The following is a 19,674-nucleotide window of genomic DNA, read 5'->3' as shown; positions in this document are numbered from 1 at the left end:
CTCTGGATATCCCAAAGTGCTTCAGAGCCACTTAATTATTTTTAAAGACAGTTGTTGCTATTTTGCGGGCAAAAACAGCAACCAAATTGCACACAAAGTTGAACAAACAACAATTGTGATAAATGAACATTTAATCTGTTTTGGTATTGAGATTAATCTTGGCAAGGCACCAAAAGAACTTCCTGTTCTTCTTTGAATAATGCCTTTGGAAGTTTAACCTAAATAGGCAGATGAGGCCTTAAGCTTACATCTCATTTGAAGCTTGTCAGTCTGATTTAAATGAGCAGCGAGGCCCAATTACTATCCGGCCTGAGGCCTACCTGTGCAGGGATCGTTGCAACAAGAAAAGCCACAAGAAATCAAGAGGTTGAGGGATGCCTAAGGATGAGTGGGGGAGTGAATAAGGAGGCTGAGGTTGAGGTAGGACAAGAGAGCAGTGAAATCAGAGGTAAGAGGGCTAGGGGAATTGAGGTATAAATTAAAATTACGAAGGACAAGGAATGAAATTGTTGGTGCAGGCACTGAGGTTAGAGAGGAAGACATTTTTGGAAGGAAGTTGGACTTGGGATGAGGATTTTGAATGAGAGGCATGACAGATGGAAAGGGGTGAGATGCTCATCAAAAGGAGAAGGAACCAGATAGAAAAAGGGGAGGGGCTAAGGTTGTATTTAGTGATGATGGCCATGCCAACATCATGATGATTACAATGGGGCAAGTGGTGGAAGTAATAGCCGACTCCAGAAGTCTCATTGAAGGGGAAGGAGTGCTGACTGCGAGCCATGTTTCAGTGAGTGTCATGATGTCAATGGAATCAGCCATTATGAGATCATGGATACCAAGGGCCTTGTTTGCAAGAAAGCAAACTTTCTGGGGGAAATGCGGAGAAGGATGGCGATTGTAGGTCCACTACCAGGATCGGTGTGGGCAGCAGATTGATTTTCAAATAATATTACTAACATTTCATTGATAACGGTTGTAATTCTGCTTTTCTCTTTAAGAAAATTGGCAAAATCCACTCTGGTTCTGGTGCTCGTCTTTGGAGTGCATTACATTGTGTTTGTAGGCATGCCACATGCCTTCACTGGATTAGCATGGGAAATCCGGATGCACTTTGAACTTTTCTTCAACTCATTTCAGGTGAGATCATTTAATAGGCTAAAATAATAAGTGGTGAGGTACTGAGCCCCAGTCCGTGCTGAGCCAGCTGATCTCAATAAATGCAGCGGTAAAGGCACAACAGTTGGCCTCAGTGCCTTTGGGTTAGTGAGGAGGATATACAACAACAACTTGCATTTACATACCATCTTTAATGTGGAAAAATATCCCAAGGTGCTTCACAGAGACACAAGGCAAAACATGAATGGTGAGACCAACTCATTTGTAGTAGTGTAATGAATAAAACTCGGAAAAAGATGGATTTCAATTTTTCCAAATCCACTAAATTTACAATATTCACCGTAGCAGAGTAAGCAGAGCTGAGCCCAATGATTTTTTAAATATTTATTCACTTCCAATTTGTGACTATAAATAGATACAAATCATAAACTGTGAGCAAGACTTGGTTTTATTATAATAGAATTCTTCTCAATGCTTTCAGATGACAAATAAAAATTGAATTGACTCCAAATCTGTGCTCATTCTAACTCTTAAAGCACTTTAGATTTCCAGTACACAATATCCTTAAGTGCATCATTCTGCTTGTAAATCATTTTACCAATGCCTTACTGCTATCTGCAGAATGGTTTATAAGTGTGAAAATTTGGGCAATATTGACACTGGCTCATATTTCCAATATCAGTTCCAAATATAGGGTTGACAATACCCCAGGATTGTCCTGGAGTCTCCTAGAATTGTAGAATACTCTCCTGGACACTGCTGCGAGCAACCAGGGAGAAAAGTCATACGGGTATTAAAAAAAGTGGGGGATAAATTGGATACGGCCTATTATTGGGCGCGGGTAGCGCGATCCGCTATTAACCTGCACCCGATGGCCCCTGCGCAGGCAGGACGAGACATTCATCCAGGCAGTGGACTTACCTTCAAGCAGCGTTGAAAAGTAGGCCTCACACGACAATTCAAGGAAATGTGCACTTTCCACCAGCAGGGGGAGCCCCAATCTCTTAAAGGGGGGATGTCTCTTAAAAGTAGCCTGTACCTGTTAATTGCTGAAAATAACAGTCTGCTGTCTGAACGGAGATCAGACATCGCACACGTAAAACACAGATGCAGGTCTCATCTCTATGTTTGCTAACTGATGAGTTATGTTAACACATTGAATAAAGGTTGCGCACTAATAAATCCATATCCTCCAATCTGCATGCCAGACCTCATCAATCTGCTGATCTGAGTTTGTACCAGGCCTGCGAAAGTGTGTGCACCAAGGTTCTCTGCTGATGGTGCAAGAGGTGGACAGAAGGAGGGGCATCCTATATCTGCGAGGCTGGGGGGGGCAAGAGGCCCTCCAGACATATGCCCAAGAGGCAGTGGGGGATGAAATCAATACCAGGCGCACAGTACCATGAACATGGATGCAGGTGTAGGGAGAAGTTCAATGCTTTGACGAGTGGTCAAGGTAAGTGAGGTCAACTGTCAAGTGGCATCTCCTACCAACTGCACCACTAGCTGCATCCACTGCTCCACGCACTACACCACTACACCCCCCCATCACCCACATACCAACAAACTCTTTCCATCAGTACTCAACTCTTTTAATTGGATGCTTCCTCTCACCCTTACACATTACCACTGTTGCAAGTTGCACACCCACAACTCACAGGCCACACACACTGGCAGCTATTCAACTATGACAGGCACATCACCCAGACACATCACCCAGACACACGTCCCGCTTTCTTGCAGAAGAAGGTGGCGCATAACAGGAGGCAGCAAGTGGCAGTGGCATTTAGCCCCTCGAACCTGTTCTGCCATTCAATGAGATCATGGTTGATCTGTGACCTAACTCCATATACCCGCCTTAGCCCCATATTCTTTAATACCCTTGGTTCACAGAAATCTGTCAATCTCAGATTTAGAATTCACAATTGAGCTAACATCAGCGGCCGTTTGCAGAAAAGCGTTTGCAGAAAAACTTCTCCCATCCTTTGCGTAGAGCAGCGTTTCCTAACTTTACTCCTGCTGTCCTGGCTCGAAATGTTAGGCTATGTCCCCACGTCTTAGTATTTGAGTCTAGTGGCCCTCCAATAACAGTTACAAATACATCAGCAGCCAGAAGAAATAATGCAGCCACTAACCTGTAAATTCTGCATGATCCCTTTAAATAGCGCTGGTGGGGGGGTCCTCCAGGCATTCTAAGACACGTTCAGATGGTCGTGGTTAAGACAGTGCATTGAGTTGAGCGTTAGACACCATTTTGGGACTTATCACTTTAAATCAACGTTGCACACTGATTGTATCCATTTTCTCTTTACTTTACATGCAGCTGGCGTTCGGTATTTGCACATGCGTTACTACCTATACCAAGATAACGTCCAGTGCATGTCACACTGGAATCATGCGTACGCAGCCAAGACACCATCTTGGCACTTCGGACGGCCGCATAGCACCGAAACAATGGGCGCGACACGGCCCAATTTCTAGCCCAGTGTTTTTTTTAAAATATTCTTTGAGCACTTTTGTTAGTTCTAAAAATATTGGAGATAGGGGAAAACTGGCTGTTTGACTGGGTGGGGCGGTTGGAGGCAGGTCATGTGATGAAACTTCCAGCAATACATCCAGAGTTGGCAATCCGATCAAAACATGATGTCCAACATGTTCTTCCTCATCCTTTTTTGAAAATAGGTCCTCAAAAATAGTGGAACTCTACCTTCCTCAGTTAAATAAGGGTCCTCCAGGCAAAGGGTACGGTAGCATAGTGGTTATGTTACTGGGCTAGTAATCCAGAGGCCTGGACTAAAATCCAGAGTCATGAGTTCAAATCCTGCCATGGCAGCTGGCGAATTTAAATTCAATTAATTAAAATAAAAAATCTGGAATTAAAATACTAGTATCAGTAATGATGGCCATGAAACTACCGGATTGTCGTAAAAACCCATCTGGTTCACTAATGTCCTTTAGGGAAGGAAGCCTGCCGCCCTTACCCGGTCTGGCCTATATGTGACTCCAGACCCACAGCAAGGAGGGAGTGGCCCTGGGAGTCCTCAACATTGACTCTGGACCCCATGAAATCTCATGGCATCAGGTCAAACATGGGCAAGGAAACCTCCTGCTGATTACCACCTACCGTCCTCCCTCAGCTGATGAATCAGTCCTCCTCCATGTTGAGCACCACTTGGAGGAAGCACTGAGGGTAGCAAGGGCACAAAATGTACTCTGGGTGGGGGACTTCAATGTCCATCACCAAGAGTGGCTCGGTAGCACCACTACTGACCGAGCTGGCCGAGTCCTGAAGGACATAGCTGCCAGACTGGGCCTGCGGCAGGTGGTGAGCGAACCAACACGAGGGAAAAACTTACTTGACCTCGTCCTCACCAATCTACCTGTCGCAAATGCATCTGTCCATGACAGTATTGATAGGAGTGACCACCACACAGTCCTCGTGGAGATGAAATCCCGTCTTCGCACTGAGGACACCATCCAACGTGTTGTGTGGCACTACCACCGTGCTAAATGGGATAGATTCAGAACAGATCTAGCAGCTCAAAACTGGGCATCCATGAGGCGCTGTGGGCCATCAGCAGCAGAATTGTATTCCAGCACAATCTGTAACCTCATGGCCCGGCATATTCCTCACTCTACCATTACCAACAAGCCAGGGGATCAACCCTGGTTCAATGAGGAGTGTAGAAGAGCATGCCAGGAGCAGCACCAGGCGTACCTGAAAATGAGGTGCCAACCTGGTGAAGCTACAACTCAGGACTACATGCATGCTAAACAGCGGAAGCAACAAGCTATAGGCAGAGCTAAGCGATTCCACAACCAACGGATCAGATCAAAGCTCTGCAGCCCTGCCACATCCAGTCGTGAATGGTGGTGGACAATTAAACAACTAACGGGAGGAGGAGGCTCTGCAAACATCCCCATTCTCAATGATGGCGGAGTCCAGCACATGAGTGCAAAAGACAAGGCTGAAGCGTTTGCAACCATCTTCAGCCAGAAGTGCCGAGTGGATAATCCATCTCAGCCTCCTCCCGATATCCCCAACATCACGGAAGCCAGTCTTCGGCCAATTCGATTCACTCCACGTGATATCAAGAAACGGCTGAGTGCACTGGATACAGCAAAGGCTATGGGCCCCGACAACATCCCAGCTGTAGTGCTGAAGACTTGTGCTCCAGAACTAGCTGCGCCTCTCGCCAAGCTGTTCCAGTACAGCTACAACACTGGCATCCACCCGACAATGTGGAAAATTGCCCAGGTATGTCCTGTCCACAAAAAGCAGGACAAATCCAATCCGGCCAATTACCGCCCCATCAGTCTACTCTCAATCATCAGCAAAGTGATGGAAGGTGTCGTCGACAGTGCTATCAAGCGGCACTTACTCACCAATAACCTGCTCACCGATGCTCAGTTTGGGTTCCGCCAGGACCACTCGGCTCCAGACCTCATTACAGCCTTGGTCCAAACATGGACAAAAGAGCTGAATTCCAGAGGTGAGGTGAGAGTGACTGCCCTTGACATCAAGGCAGCATTTGACCGAGTGTGGCACCAAGGAGCCCTAGTAAAATTGAAGTCAATGGGAATCAGGGGGAAAACTCTCCAGTGGCTGGAGTCATACCTAGCACAAAGGAAGATGGAAGTGGTTGTTGGAGGCCAATCATCTCAGCCCCAGGGCATTGCTGCAGGAGTTCCTCAGGGCAGTGTCCTTGGCCCAACCATCTTCAGCTGCTTCATCAATGACCTTCCCTCCATCATAAGGTCAGAAATGGGGATGTTCGCTGATGACTGCACAGTGTTCAGTTCCATTCGCAACCCCTCAGATAATGAAGCAGTCCGAGCCTGCATGCAGCAAGACCTGGACAACATCCAGGCTTGGGCTCATAAGTGGCAAGTAACATTCGCGCCAGATAAGTGCCAGGCAATGACCATCTCCAACAAGGGAGAGTCTAAACACCTCCCCTTGACATTCAACGGCATTACCATCGCCGAATCCCCCACCATCAACATCCTGGGGGTCACCATTGACCAGAAACTTAACTGGACCAGCCATATAAATACTGTGGCTACGAGAGCAGGTCAGAGGCTGGGTATTCTGCGGCGAGTGACTCAACTCCTGACTCCCCAAAGCCTTTCCACCATCTACAAGGCACAAGTCAGGAGTGTGATGGAATACTCTCCACTTGCTTGGATGAGTGCAGCTCCAACAACACTCAAGAAGCTCGACACCATCCAAGATAAAGCAGCCCGCTTGATTGGCACCCCATCCACCACCCTAAACATTCACTCCCTTCACCACCGGCGCACTGTGGCTGCAGTGTGCACCATCCACAGGATGCACTGCAGCAACTCGCCAAGGCTTCTTCGACAGCACCTCCCAAACCCACAACCTCTACCACCTAGAAGGACAAGATGTGGAGATGCCGGTGATGGACTGGGGTTGACAATTGTAAACAATTTTACAACACCAAGTTATAGTCCAGCAATTTTATTTTAAATTCACAAGCTTTCGGAGGCTACCTCCTTCCTCAGGTGAACGATGTGGAAATCATTTCCACATCGTTCACCTGAGGAAGGAGGTAGCCTCCGAAAGCTTGTGAATTTAAAATAAAATTGCTGGACTATAACTTGGTGTTGTAAAATTGTTTACAATAGAAGGACAAGGGCAGCAGGCGCATGGGAACAACACCACCTGCACGTTCCCCTCCAAGTCACACACCATCCCGACTTGGAAATATATCGCCGTTCCTTCATTGTCGCTGGGTCAAAATCCTGGAACTCCCTTCCTAACAGCACTGTGGGAGAACCGTCACCACACGGACTGCAGCGGTTCAAGAAGGCGGATCACCACCACCTTCTCGAGGGCAATTAGGGATGGGCAATAAATGCCGGCCTTGCCAGCAACGCCCACATCCCGTGAACGAATCTTTAAAAAAAATAATCAAGAAAGGAATTTCAAACAAACATTGAAACCTCAATTTTAACGTAGACCTGGAATCGGGCGAGTGCGGGACAAACACCAAACTCCTGTGGCCTCACCTGCATGTCCCCAGACAGCTGCCTGTCTGAAACGAGTAGGATGCAGCATCTGAGAGCGGAATTTCGGGCAGCATTAAACACCTGCTGGAATTGAAAGTCCCGGGAGAGTGTTTCAGGAGAGTCTCACGTTCAGGAAGAGGGGTGACCTAATCTTTCCTTGTGGGGCTCAGGACAGCCCTTGCTCCTCCTAGCCCCACAAGGAGAAAAAGAAAAGAAACTTAACTGTTCGGGCCTCATCTGGCCTCGGATTCTCTTCTCACTGACTTCATCTGGCAGGAAAGTCACAAAGGCCACTATCTAAAATTGCAGTCAGGGTCCAATGATGGCATCAGACCCTGATCTGAATAAGTTAAAAAGGAGCCCGCCATCATCAGGCTGGTGTCTTTCTCGCCTGCTCAGAAGAGCAGGTTAAAATTCAAGATAGAGGGATGCCTGCAGGTAAGTCACCCAACTGTTTTTTAACTGCCAGCCCAGTTTCCACTGGGTGGGTAGGGTTAAAATTGCCCCTTTAGTGTTCATATGCTAACATTCATGTAGCCCAATTTCAAGGCATAGGAGTCATGCGGTACAGTCAAACTAAGATTCATGTCTACGCTGGTGGTAAAAACTCAGTGCATTGGAGGCTGATCTTTATTATCATGCAAAATGTCAGTGAAAATGATCATGGATCAATACAAATGGGAGGGGCACTTCAAACAGAAAGTAATGCTTCTAGACTCTCCCATTGCTTTGTATTAGGAGTAAAGGCTGCTGAAACAAACCCATTAATGCTGTTAAACCTGGTCTGGATGTGTTTCTCAATAGCCTGATTTTGTGTGTAAATAAGCGATTTGTTTTACTCAACTGTGGGCAAACATTTCATCTGTGTGCTATTTGTAGCAAAGTTATAAATGTGCTTCTTATTTTGTTGCAAACAGAAGAAATCTTCCCCTTGTGTCCTGTATACCAAACAAAGTTGGTAAACTTTAGACTTAAGACCTGCCCTGGACAGGCTCAGGCTAGAGGTTGTGGAGTCTTTTGCCAGAAATTTCCTCAGAATTTGCTTGCACTTCACCATTTTATCTTTGCAAGAAATGTGACAGCACGTAGGAACATCATAGAAAGATTACAGAACGGAAGGAGGCCTTTCGGCCCATCGAGTCCGCGCTGGCTCTGTGCAAAAGTAATCCAGCTAGTCCCACTCCCCTGCCCTATCCCTGTAGCCCTGCAAATTTTTTTCCTTTCAAGTACTTACCCAATTCCTTTTTGAAGGCCATGATTGAATCTACCTCCACCAGTCCCTCGGGCAGTGCATTCCAGATCCTAACCACTCGGGGACAGTAGGCCATTCTGCCCCTTGAGCCTACTCTGCCATTCAATTAGATCATGGCTGATCTGTAGCTCAGCTCCATTTACCCACTTTTGCTCCATATCGCTTGCAGTGCATAAATGGGGTTTCCATTGCAAAGTTGCGGTGGAGGAGTGGGAGCAGCTCCGAGAAAATTCCTGGCTTTTATTATAGTATAATTCCAGTAATTTTCAAATAAGAAAATACATGTTTTAATTTGTCAGTTTTCTTGTGTTCTAGTTCAGAAATTACAGCATTATTGAATTGGTGCAAATTTTCAATCAAATAATATTCAAGTAATAAATAATTCTAAAGAGCATGAGGTCGGGGAGGAAAACGCCATGCAATTTCTTGCTTACATTTTAAGCATTTAACACTTGCTTTATGGTATGTAATTTTGTCTTAGAAAATATAGGTCTATTTTGGAAAACAAAACTGTGACAGTGTACAGTTCAAATTCCTGCAAATCCTGCTTTAAAAACAGATTTTTAAGTTACTTTTATGTTCTGTTTCATTTTCTGGCTGATTTAACCATGTACAACATTCTAAACCTTTCTGGATGCACCTGTTCCTTGCAGGGATTCTTTGTTGCGGTCATCTACTGTTTCTGCAATGGAGAGGTAAGCGATTCTTCAACTTTTGAAAAACGACTTGCTTCAGGATTGAACTGTTTATATTCTTTTTGATAAGAATTCTTCTTTTTCCCATCCCTATTTATACAAAGAAACCATCAAAGTCTCAGCTTGTCTGACAATACGCTTGAGAGTCCCAAAACAGTCAGAGGAACTAATCCATCTTGTTCTGGCTTTTAGCCATTTAAAATGGCACTGCAGATGAAATTTGGTTTAAATTGGATGGAAAGTTAGGAAGTCATAGCATGCATAGTATATAATGTAACAGAGAAGGCCACTTAGTATATAAAAAGCTGCAGCAGTATAAAAAGCAGGGATATGGATTACATATATTGTGGATACCAGAGTACAACCTGGTAAGAATGAAAGGCTACATTTGGGTCAGGAGCACTAGAAAACTGGAAGTTGATTTGAGAGTAGTGGAGAGGTAAGACTTGAGTTGAGATGGGATCAGAGAAGAGGCCACATCACCCCTTGCATTGAAACTGATAAAGCTTCAGATAGGCTGAAAGATGTGCCTGCTTAAATCTCAAAGGACATAGGGAATAAAACAGCAAAATCTTTAACTGTTTAAATAGTTCACGCGATCACAAGAGGAGAAAAACCATTTCGCCCATCTTAGCTCATCCATCCAGAAAGATTCTTAATCCCTCAATCACAGCATCTAATTGTTTCTTGAAGGATAGGACAGTTAGTGCCTCCACTACTTTACCCAGAAGTCCATTCATGTGTTGTTCACTCTGTGTGAAGAACTACCTCCTGATTTCAGTCCTAAAGTTATTTTTTACTAGTTTGAACCTGTGTCCAACAGTCATGGTTTAGTTTGAAAGAGTGTTCTAGACCTACCTTTTCTGTACCAATTACTATCTTTGACAGCTCTTATGTTAAGAGTTATTAATGACAAGGTTATCTCTAAGTCATTTCCTTTCAAGTCGGAAAAGCATAAGTTTTTCCAGTCTTTCCTCTTAACCCAATCCCCTAATGGTTGGAACGAGTCTTGAACTGGCTGCAACACTTGACCGTCTCCTTGGTGACCACACTGGATACCATACTCTGTCCAGAGCACTACACAGTTTCAGCATGACTTCTGCAGACTTGGACTCTGCTATTTTGGGCTGTGCAGTTCAACGTTATATTTACTTTGTTGATTGCGGCTTCACTGTGATTGGACATGTTGAACATCGAATCTACTGAAAACCCTAGATCTCGTTAACTATTTCAATGCCAGTCATGGAGTATTTAACGTTTCCTTTTTTTCTTCTCCTCTATGCAGTACTTTGCACTTGTCTATATTAAATTTCACCCGTCCTTGATCTGCCCATTTATATATTGTGTCTAATTCATTTTGTAGTTCCTGAGGAGTGTCCGCAGATTCAACTGCCCCTTGCAGTTTGATGTTGTATGTGAATTTGACCAGTTTGCATTGAGTTTCTGAATCCAAATCATGGGTGTAAATTAAAAACAGTATGTGAACAAGTGATTCATGAATATATCTGCTTCTTTTAATGATAGCCAAATTACTCTATTGTAACACAAAATAAATGTTTTAGAATTAATGCCCTTTGTAAGGATTTTAGAGTTTCTCCAATTTGCTAAGATGTCAGGCTCTCAGTTGCAATTTTAAAAAAAAATCAATTTGATTTAATATAATTGAATGTTGTCTATTTTCTAAAGGTTCAGACGGAAATTAAAAAGACGTGGACAAGGTGGAACCTTTCCTTAGACTGGAATGGGAAAACAAGTTGTGGGAGTTACAGATATACCTCAGTGCTAACCAATCTGACCAACAGCACCACCAGCCAGGCACAAATGAATGGACGTGTGTCATTAATGGCGCGCAAAATCCTTAAGAATGGAGTTAAACAAGAAAACAACCACTTAACTTTACCTGGGTATGTAAGAAGCAACTCCGACCCAGAGAGCTTACAACCATCTATTCCCGAAGAAGCCAATGAAAATGAAGAAAACTTGGAAGATGTAATTTACCTTAAAGAATCCTCAAAGCCTGTACTCGAGGCAAACATAGAAGAACATGAAGAAACAGTGTAAAGGGCAACAAAATAATAAAGTTAACATTTGCTCCATTAAAATCCCTGTGTAAGAATCTGTGTCCTCAGTGATGAGACAGAAGACCACAGGAGCTTTGCAGTCCCACATTGTTCATTTAGTTTTATTCAACTACGAGAAGCCTGTGACCTATTTTGAATAGTAATACATGTTGATTATTGTACAAAAATGGTTCAAATTGTTCCTAATTAATATCTTACCATGCTGTATCTGACACCCACTGGGCCGGTTTATGATTTACGCTGGAGACTGAAAACTATTTTCCTTGTTCCATCTGATCCCCAGTATGCTTTTAAACAAATAAACCACAGCTATAGGTCTGTTATTGTGGAAATATGAATCTGAACCCTGGTGGAAATACAAATACAGCAGATGCTTCTTAATGAGAGCATTCTGTGGTCAGTAAGAGGATCTTTTTATCCGATGGTTCCTATGAAGTAAATGCTGTAAAATAAAATCAGTATCTGCATCTGCCATATCCAGCCTCTTTTATGTTAGTAACATCATACTTGCAACTTGTAGCAAGCTGAAGTGGCCAAGAACTTTGCTCAACAGCCAAGGTTAATATGTTAAGGGGTATAGTTTCCACTGGTTAATATATTTACATAAATTTTTTTTTTACACAATTGCTAATATGTTTATTTTAAACAGATAAATACTGTGTTAAGGTAATACACAAAAGGAATTTGACACATTACTCAATTGTGTGCAAGTACTGGCTGCCACTTTGACCTGTGCTGCCCTATTCTTCCAATTCCTGTTTCCCTCTCTGCCGTCACGCCTCCCCAACCCCGCACCCCAAAAAACCCTAACCCATCCTTTGCTATTGTTCTACTTATCTCCTAACCAATCACTGTCCTAGGCTTGAGGCCCTTGTGGAGTGGCCCACAGCTTCTCAATGCTCTAGAGAGGGAATCCTCCATTGCATATTGACCAGTATTCCAGAGCAGCAATATCAAACTGCCACACCCCCTCCTCACCCAGTATATACCCCATTCATCTCTCTTTCTAGGAGTAAATCTTTCTACTCCCCTGGCCCCCTATGTTTTCACTCGTATTGCATTGCAAAACATTTGCTCCCTTTTTGAACAAAGTCCTCCCCACTCATGACCTTATCTGAGATCAATATATCATAGCCCTGCAAGTATTTATCCAATTCCCTTTTGAAAGTTACTATTGAATCTGCTTCCATCACCCTTTCAGGCAGTGCATTCATAATAACTCGCTGCGTAAAAAAAATTCTCCTCATCGCTGGCTCTTTTTACCAATTACCTTAAATCTGTGCCTCTGGTTACTGATCCATCTGCCAGTGGAATCAGTTTCACCTTACTTACTCTATCAAGACCCTTCATGATTTTGAAAGCCTCTATTAAATCTCCCCGTAACCCTCTCTGCTCTAAGGAGAACAATCTATGTCTATGTCCTCCTGAAGTCTGTTAATATCCTCCACATTGTTTACTACTTTTCTGAGTTTCATGTCATCTGCAAACTTTGAAATTATGCCCTGTATACCCAAGTCCAGGTCATTAATATATGTAAAAGAGCAGTGGTCCTAATACTGACCCGAGAGACACCACTGCACACTTCCCTCCAGAGATAGATGGAGTTGTTGACCGTGTCGAAGGTTGCAGAGAGGATGAGGAGGGATAATGCTCCGTGGTCACTGTTACAAAGAATGACATTTGTGACTGGTTAGAGCTGTGTTGGTAGTGACCACATGATATCTGACCAAGTGACATTTGATCACATGACATCTGATCAAGTGACGTCTGCAAATGTTGCAGGGTGGGGCGGGGAGTGGCGTGACCGAGGCAGAGGATCCCCTGTGACGGCAATGCCTGGGAGATTGATTCCTCATTCCTAGAGACTCCTGGGCAATGCAGGAGGATTGGCAAAACTACATTGGTTATAAGTCCAGATGAACAACTTGATTATCCATATTTTTTGGTAAATCTTTTTGTACATATCATGTGAATGATGAGTCTTGGAAATTAAAGACTTTCCCATTTTAGGTATCCAGCATTATAGAGCACTCCCAGGTCAGGTATACACAGGCTAGGTGCAGAGTAAAACTTTCTCTACTCTGCTCCAACAATGTGAATCAGTCCTATATGGTTAGGTACTATAGGCGCCGACTTATTCCACGTGGATTTCAACTTAAATTCCACCCTTCACGTTTCGGATCCACCCATGATATTCAACGTTCCTCGAGCTACTGCTCTCACCGCTTCCTGAGATCCACGCTCAACGCCATACGCCGCCACACACACGCTCTTGACCTCTCCAGCAGCACCAACTCACTCTATCTCAGAGTTGTCCTGGTCCACAGTTCCATTTCATCCTTCGCCTTTCAGGCGTCAAGGACCGCAAGCTTCAACAACCCTTAGATACTAACACCCCTCCTGATCCTTCTTCCCCTTCACTTTCCCCTGACCCCATCCCTCCTTCCAATCTCATCCTTTGTCGTGTTTTCACTATCCCCTCTGACCTCCCCCTCTCTGACCCCAAACGATCAGTCCTCAGCAAAAGCCTCAGCTCCATCCCCTTACGCTCCCACCTCAGTGAATTTCGAGCTCGACACGATGCTGAGCTCTTCTTCCGTCGCCTTTGCCTCTGCGCCCACTTCTTTGGCCAGGAGTCTTCCCCCGTCTTCAGAATTCTCGTTCCACCTGGACCCCTCCCTCTGGCCTCTTACCCTCTCGATCTTTTCATCGCGAATCGCCTGTGTGACATCGGCCGTCTCAATTTCTCTACTCCCCTCACTCACTCTAACCTACTACCCTCGGAACTCACAGCACTCCGTTCTCTCCAACTCAGACATGGTCATTAAACCTGCTGACAAGGGCGGCGCTGTTGTTGTTTGGCAAACGGACCTCTACCTTGCGGAGGTTGAACGCCAACTTTCCAACACCTCCTCCTACCTCCCCCTGGACCATGACCTCACCGCCAAACATCAAGCCATTGTTTCCCAGACCTTCACTGACACCTCCTCTGGAGGTCATCCCCCCCATGGCCTCCAACCTCAAACATCCCCCAACCCCACTTCAACCTCCTTCCCAAGATCCACATCATTTCAGCCTGTTCTTGCCTCACGGAACTTTTCTTCCTATCTCGACTCTTTTTTTCTCCCCTTGTCCAGTCTCTTCAGATTTACATCCGCATCTCTTCCAGTTCCCCGGCCCTAACTGTCTCCTTTTCAATGTGGACGTCCAGTCCCTCTACACCTCCATCCCCCACCAGGATGGCCTGGGGGCCTTTCGCATTTTCCTTGAACGGAGGCCCAACCAGTCCCCATTCACCACTGCCTGGCTGAAGTTGTTCTCTTACGTTGAACAACTTCTCCTTTCACTCCACTCACTTCCTTCAAATAAAAGATGTCGCTATGGAAACCCTTATGGGTCCTAGGTATGCCTTCATTTTTGTGGGATACGTGGAACATTCTTTGCTCCAGTCCTACTCAGGTCATCTCCCTCACCTCTTTTTCCGGTACATTGATGACTGTATCGGTGCCGTTTCCTGCTGTCACCCCAAATTGGAAAATTTCATCAACTTCCAATTTCCACCCTTTCCTCGCCTTCACATGGTCCATCTCCAACTCTTCCCTTCCCTATCTCCATTTCTGGGGATAGGCTGTCAATCAATATCTACCATCACCCCACCGACTCTCAAGGTTACCTTGATTACACTTCCTCCCACCCTGCTTCCTGTAAGGACTATTCCATTCTCCCAGTTTCTCTGTCTCCGTCGCATCTGTTCTGACGATGCCACCTTCCGCACCAGTGCTTCCAATAAGTCTTCCTTTTTCCTCAACCGAGGATTCCCCTCCACTACAGTTAACGGGGCTCGCGACCACGTTCATCCCTTTTCCCACATTTCTGCCCTTACTCCTTCCCCTCCCAGAACCACAATAGGGTCCCCCATTGTCCTCACCTTGCACCCCACCAGCCTCCACATTTAACGTATCACCCTCAATCATTTCCGCCACCACCAAACACATCGCCCCCCCGCCTTTCAGCATTCCGAAGGGACCGTTCCCTCCACGACACCCTGGTCCACTCTTCCATCATCGCCAACACCCCTGCACTCCTTCTCACGACACCTTCCTGTGTGAGCGCAGGAGATGCATTACCTGCCCTTTCACCTCCTCTCTTCCCACCATCCAGGGCCCCAAACACTCCTGTATTCACTGCTCATGATGCAGCCTCCTCTACATTGGGTAGACCAAACGAAGATTGGGTGATCGCTTTGCTGAACATCTCCGCACAGTCTGCAAGCATGACCCTGACCTTTTGGTTGCTTGCCATTTTAATTCCCCGTCCCATTCCCACAGTGACCTCTGCTTTCTACATTGTTCCAATGAAGCTCAACTTGAGGGAAACTCGAGGAACAGCACCTCATATTTCGATTAGGCACTTTACAACCTTCCGGACTCAATGATCTCAATAACTTCAGATCATAACCACTGCTCCCACTTTTTTTGGACAGCAGGTGCTGGTAATGGTTCTGCTGTTGCCATTTACAGCTCCTCTACACCCATCTTTTGTTACTTATCCCATTACCACCCTCCTTGCCTTGCACCATCATCCCTTTTGTCATTCAATCACTCCTGCCCTCCACCCTATCACAGACCTTCCCTTTTGTTAAAATTGGTTAGCCGTGTGGTGAAGGATAGAATACTAGAGCCTGGACTTCAGTTGTTTTCAAGCTTTTATTCACAGAGATTCCCCTTACACACACACACCACACCAGAGATAAGCTCGCCTATAAAAAGGATTCGAGAGAGTCCCCAATTGATACCTACCACCTGAATACAATTAACACTCATCGATATAAATCATACAATTAACGCCTTTTGTTCTTTCCTCCCCTCCCTCCTCCCCCACTTTCCCTGGCTCTGAACTTGCTTAAAAACTGTTAAATCTTTAACTTCTTCCAGTTCTGACAAAGGGTCGTCGACCTGAAACATTAACTCTGTTTCTTTCTCCACAGATGCTGCTTGACTTGGAATATTTCCAGCATTATCTGTTTTTATTTCAGATTTCCAGCATTGCAGTATTTTGCTTTTGGTTAGGTATTGTGTTATATATATGTAATATAAATTTTAAAAAACAGCAGAGATTGCTGAATCACTGTAAAGGGAGAGAAAATGGGTGCAGTGTGGTTTGTGGTTGCAAAGCTTTCAAGGCTATTGGAAAGCATACAAGTAAATTTATATTCTGGAGACTTCACATATCTGACTCCATTCTAGAAGAACCCATTATGTATCCAGCCCCAATTTCAGAAAAATACCTTCTACTACACCAGTGTGACATTTTCCATTTCTTGCATAGGCCATCCTGTGGTTTCTGACTAATTCTACCAATTCAATGCCAATTAATCATGAATTAGGTTATTCTGTGCTGTGGACCAATGCCCATTTCACGTAGGACCATATCGGTCAGCAGACAAAGGAAAGTATTTATCTATTCAGTCTGGGCTGGTTTGAAACCATCATCCAGTCACCTGCTGTTAATTGTAAAGTATATATTACAGTATGGGCATTATCCCTACACAAAATATTTCAAAACTAATTATTATGCTGTTTATTCATGTGGTTGTCTTATCTTGTGATGTTTGTGTTTAATTGCACTCGTAAGGAGTATCCACAATATTAACAGCAAGGATCCCAGTCACGTTCAACTGTTCAGAAATTTTCATGCCAACAGATTTTAGTACTGTTTTGGATAAGAGTCAGATACTGACTGTTTCAGTTGTGCATGTGTAAAACTAGCCAGTTCAAGACTGCGGCTATATTCAGTGTCAAAAAAAGTGAATGGTTATTCTGAAAGACAGGGAGTAAAATACTAAATTGTTCTCATCAAATGCAAGTCGATACTATTAAAAATGCTGCAACAAAGCAATCTTGCCACAAGGCATCATAGCAACAGTGATGAAAATGTATACTGAAAGGGGAAAAGGTTTGACCATAGAACAAGATAATTCTCAATTACAAAACCCAAATTTACATTGTAAAATAGATTTATTGATGCTTTTAAAGGACACCCCATTGTTTAGAGTGCAATAATTTAGAAATTTTAGGCTATGCGGTTTTGTATATTGTTCCTTATTTTCATACAGCAAAACTGCATCCATGTACCGTTAGTGGAAAGAGATATTAAAACTGAATTCTGTGACCATTTAATGAAAAAATCATGCCATTTAATGACTAAATTGTTGTGTTTTTCTTATTAAATGTACTTTAAGTAGTCTACTTCAAGACCAATAATTTAGAAAACACATTTTAGTGAACTTAAATGGAATATTGTACAGAAGTAATCACTGAGAGTAAAGTATTTTGTTCCTGCATCATCTGCAGTGATGAAATCTAGTTCATGACTATATGTTATTTGAAATATTAGACTTTGTCATCAAAGCGGCATCAATTGGTTAAAATATTAGAGTAATTGTTTTCCATAAAAAGACTATCAATATTATTTTATATTGGTGATGCTAGCAAGGCTGCATTTATTGCCAATCCCTAATCACCTTGGGAATGTGGTGATAATGGACATGCTCCTTAGACCACTGCAGTCCTTCTGGTGATTATGCTCCCATGTGATGGAATTCCAGAGCTTAGGGCCTAGGCAGCTGAAGACATGGCCGCCAATAGCTCTCCAAGTCACATACCTTCCTGACTTGGACATATAACACCATTTCTTCATCATCACTGGGACAAAATCGTGCAGATGATGCAGGAAACAAAATACCTTACTTTCAGGGATTATTTCTGTACAATATTCCAAGTAAAAGGAGGTGAGAAGGGCCGGATCCATGACGTAAGTGTCTTTATAGCACTGCTTGCGGGCCAGGAGTAGCAGGAGTGCTCCCTGCAGGTCCAACAAACTTACCTGCCGTGATTGGCCGCCCCCGCCCCCCCGATGGGAGACAACCGCCGCTGTCCAACCCCTCTCCGCCCCCAGATAGCTGGCCGACCCCCACCCCTGATGGCCAACCCTCCTCCCTACCTCCGACACCTCCTGACTTCCTGCCTACCCGATCACGTCCCGGTCCACAATCTTCTCCACGGCCCCCCACCCACATCCTCCATGATCTCCCCCTCCCTCCACCTTCTCCGATTCCTGGCTGCGTTCCCGCCCAACAGGCAGCCAGCCTGTCAATCTGGCTGGCTATCGTGCGGGAAACCCGGAAGCAAAATTAATTGTCTTCAATTGAGTCGCGATCGCAGATTCCAACCCACTCAATTCGCTTCCGGGTTTCTCTCATGAACATCTACCCATCTGCTCAATTCCCGGCTCCGAGCTAAAATCATGCTCCATGTCACTGTTGTAATGTAGGGAAACTAAATAGTAACAGTTCAATTTATTTTTTATCATGCATTAAATCATATGGACTGTACAAAGTTTTAGAAGAGATTGAATAGAGTAGCATAAGATATCATACCTTATTTATAAATGTCAACTTTTTAATTTAATGAATTGGTGATTTATAAAAAAACAACTAATTTGCATTTATATAGCGCCTTTAATGTAGTAATACATCCCAAGTCGTTTCACAGGACCGTTATCAGATAAAATTTGACACCGAGTCACATCAGGAGATATTAGAACAGGTGACCAAAAGCTTGGTCAAAAAGGTAGGTTGTAAAGAGTTAAAGGAGGAGAGAGAGGTGAAGAGGCAGAGAGGTTTAGGAAGAAAATTCCAGAGCTTAGGGCCTAGACTGTTGAAGGCACTGCCTCCAATGGTGGGGCGAAGGAAGTGGGGATGCACAAGATTGATACTAATTTGTGTGACCAAGAATTCCTGCACAAAAATATTTTGCAATGCTGAGAGAGATTGTTCAGAACCAGGCACAGAGATGATATTACAAAGGACAAAGTTAGGTTTGATGCAAAACGAAAGTAGACTTTAATTGCAAATGCAGCCAAGAAGACTAAAGTTCCCACTTACAAGCAATGGTCCAAGACTGCACTACAGTTCAGACTGAGCCTGCTATTATCATTTCTTTTTGAGTTAGAATCCCCTTATATACAAGTCACACCGTTTAGCTGTAATTTGTTAAATCATTTGATATGGTTGTTAGTGAGGTTGGGTCAAAACAATCAACAACACGACGATATCCTAGGTGCAACAATTGGCTAAGTGATGGTCGGGACCGAACAAACCCATTGCTTTGAATGGCCCTTTCATCTGCCCTGTAACTTTCATCAGCCTCATTGTTACCCAGGTACATCAATATGATGATCTGTGTTCTGTTTTTATCAGCAGGATTATGTTACAGTTCAGTATTTAGCTGCATATGAAATACAAACATGTCTTTAAACAGCCTTCTGACTTGCTGTCAAAAAACTGCTGCTGCATCATCACTGAATCTGCATCAGCAGATAACTACTTGGGAGTTGGTACTTAGTACAATTAATTATTTATTCAGTTCATTTTGTTTGGACATTTCTTGATCAAAGGTTAGTGCATGGCATGCAGAGATAAAAAAAAAATGCA

The 19,674-nt window shown here is 44.1% G+C and overlaps 1 protein-coding gene across 1 annotated transcript in view; it reads left to right on the top strand.

Moving 5' to 3' along the window:
• Positions 1-11,610, top strand: part of LOC137323357 (parathyroid hormone 2 receptor-like) — a 71,317-nt gene extending 59,707 nt beyond the window's left edge. Inside the window, exons 11-13 of the mRNA XM_067986844.1 lie at positions 999-1,137; positions 9,058-9,099; positions 10,786-11,610. Of these exons, the coding sequence (XP_067842945.1) occupies positions 999-1,137; positions 9,058-9,099; positions 10,786-11,160 (556 nt within the window). The 3' untranslated portion in view covers positions 11,161-11,610. The remainder of the gene's footprint in view (positions 1-998; positions 1,138-9,057; positions 9,100-10,785) is intronic.
• Positions 11,611-19,674: the final 8,064 nt, after the last annotated feature.

Source organism: Heptranchias perlo, chromosome 7 (genome assembly GCF_035084215.1).
Source record: "Heptranchias perlo isolate sHepPer1 chromosome 7, sHepPer1.hap1, whole genome shotgun sequence".
NCBI classification, from domain to species: Eukaryota; Metazoa; Chordata; class Chondrichthyes; order Hexanchiformes; family Hexanchidae; genus Heptranchias; species Heptranchias perlo.
This window is presented reverse-complemented; position numbering and strand designations above follow the sequence as displayed.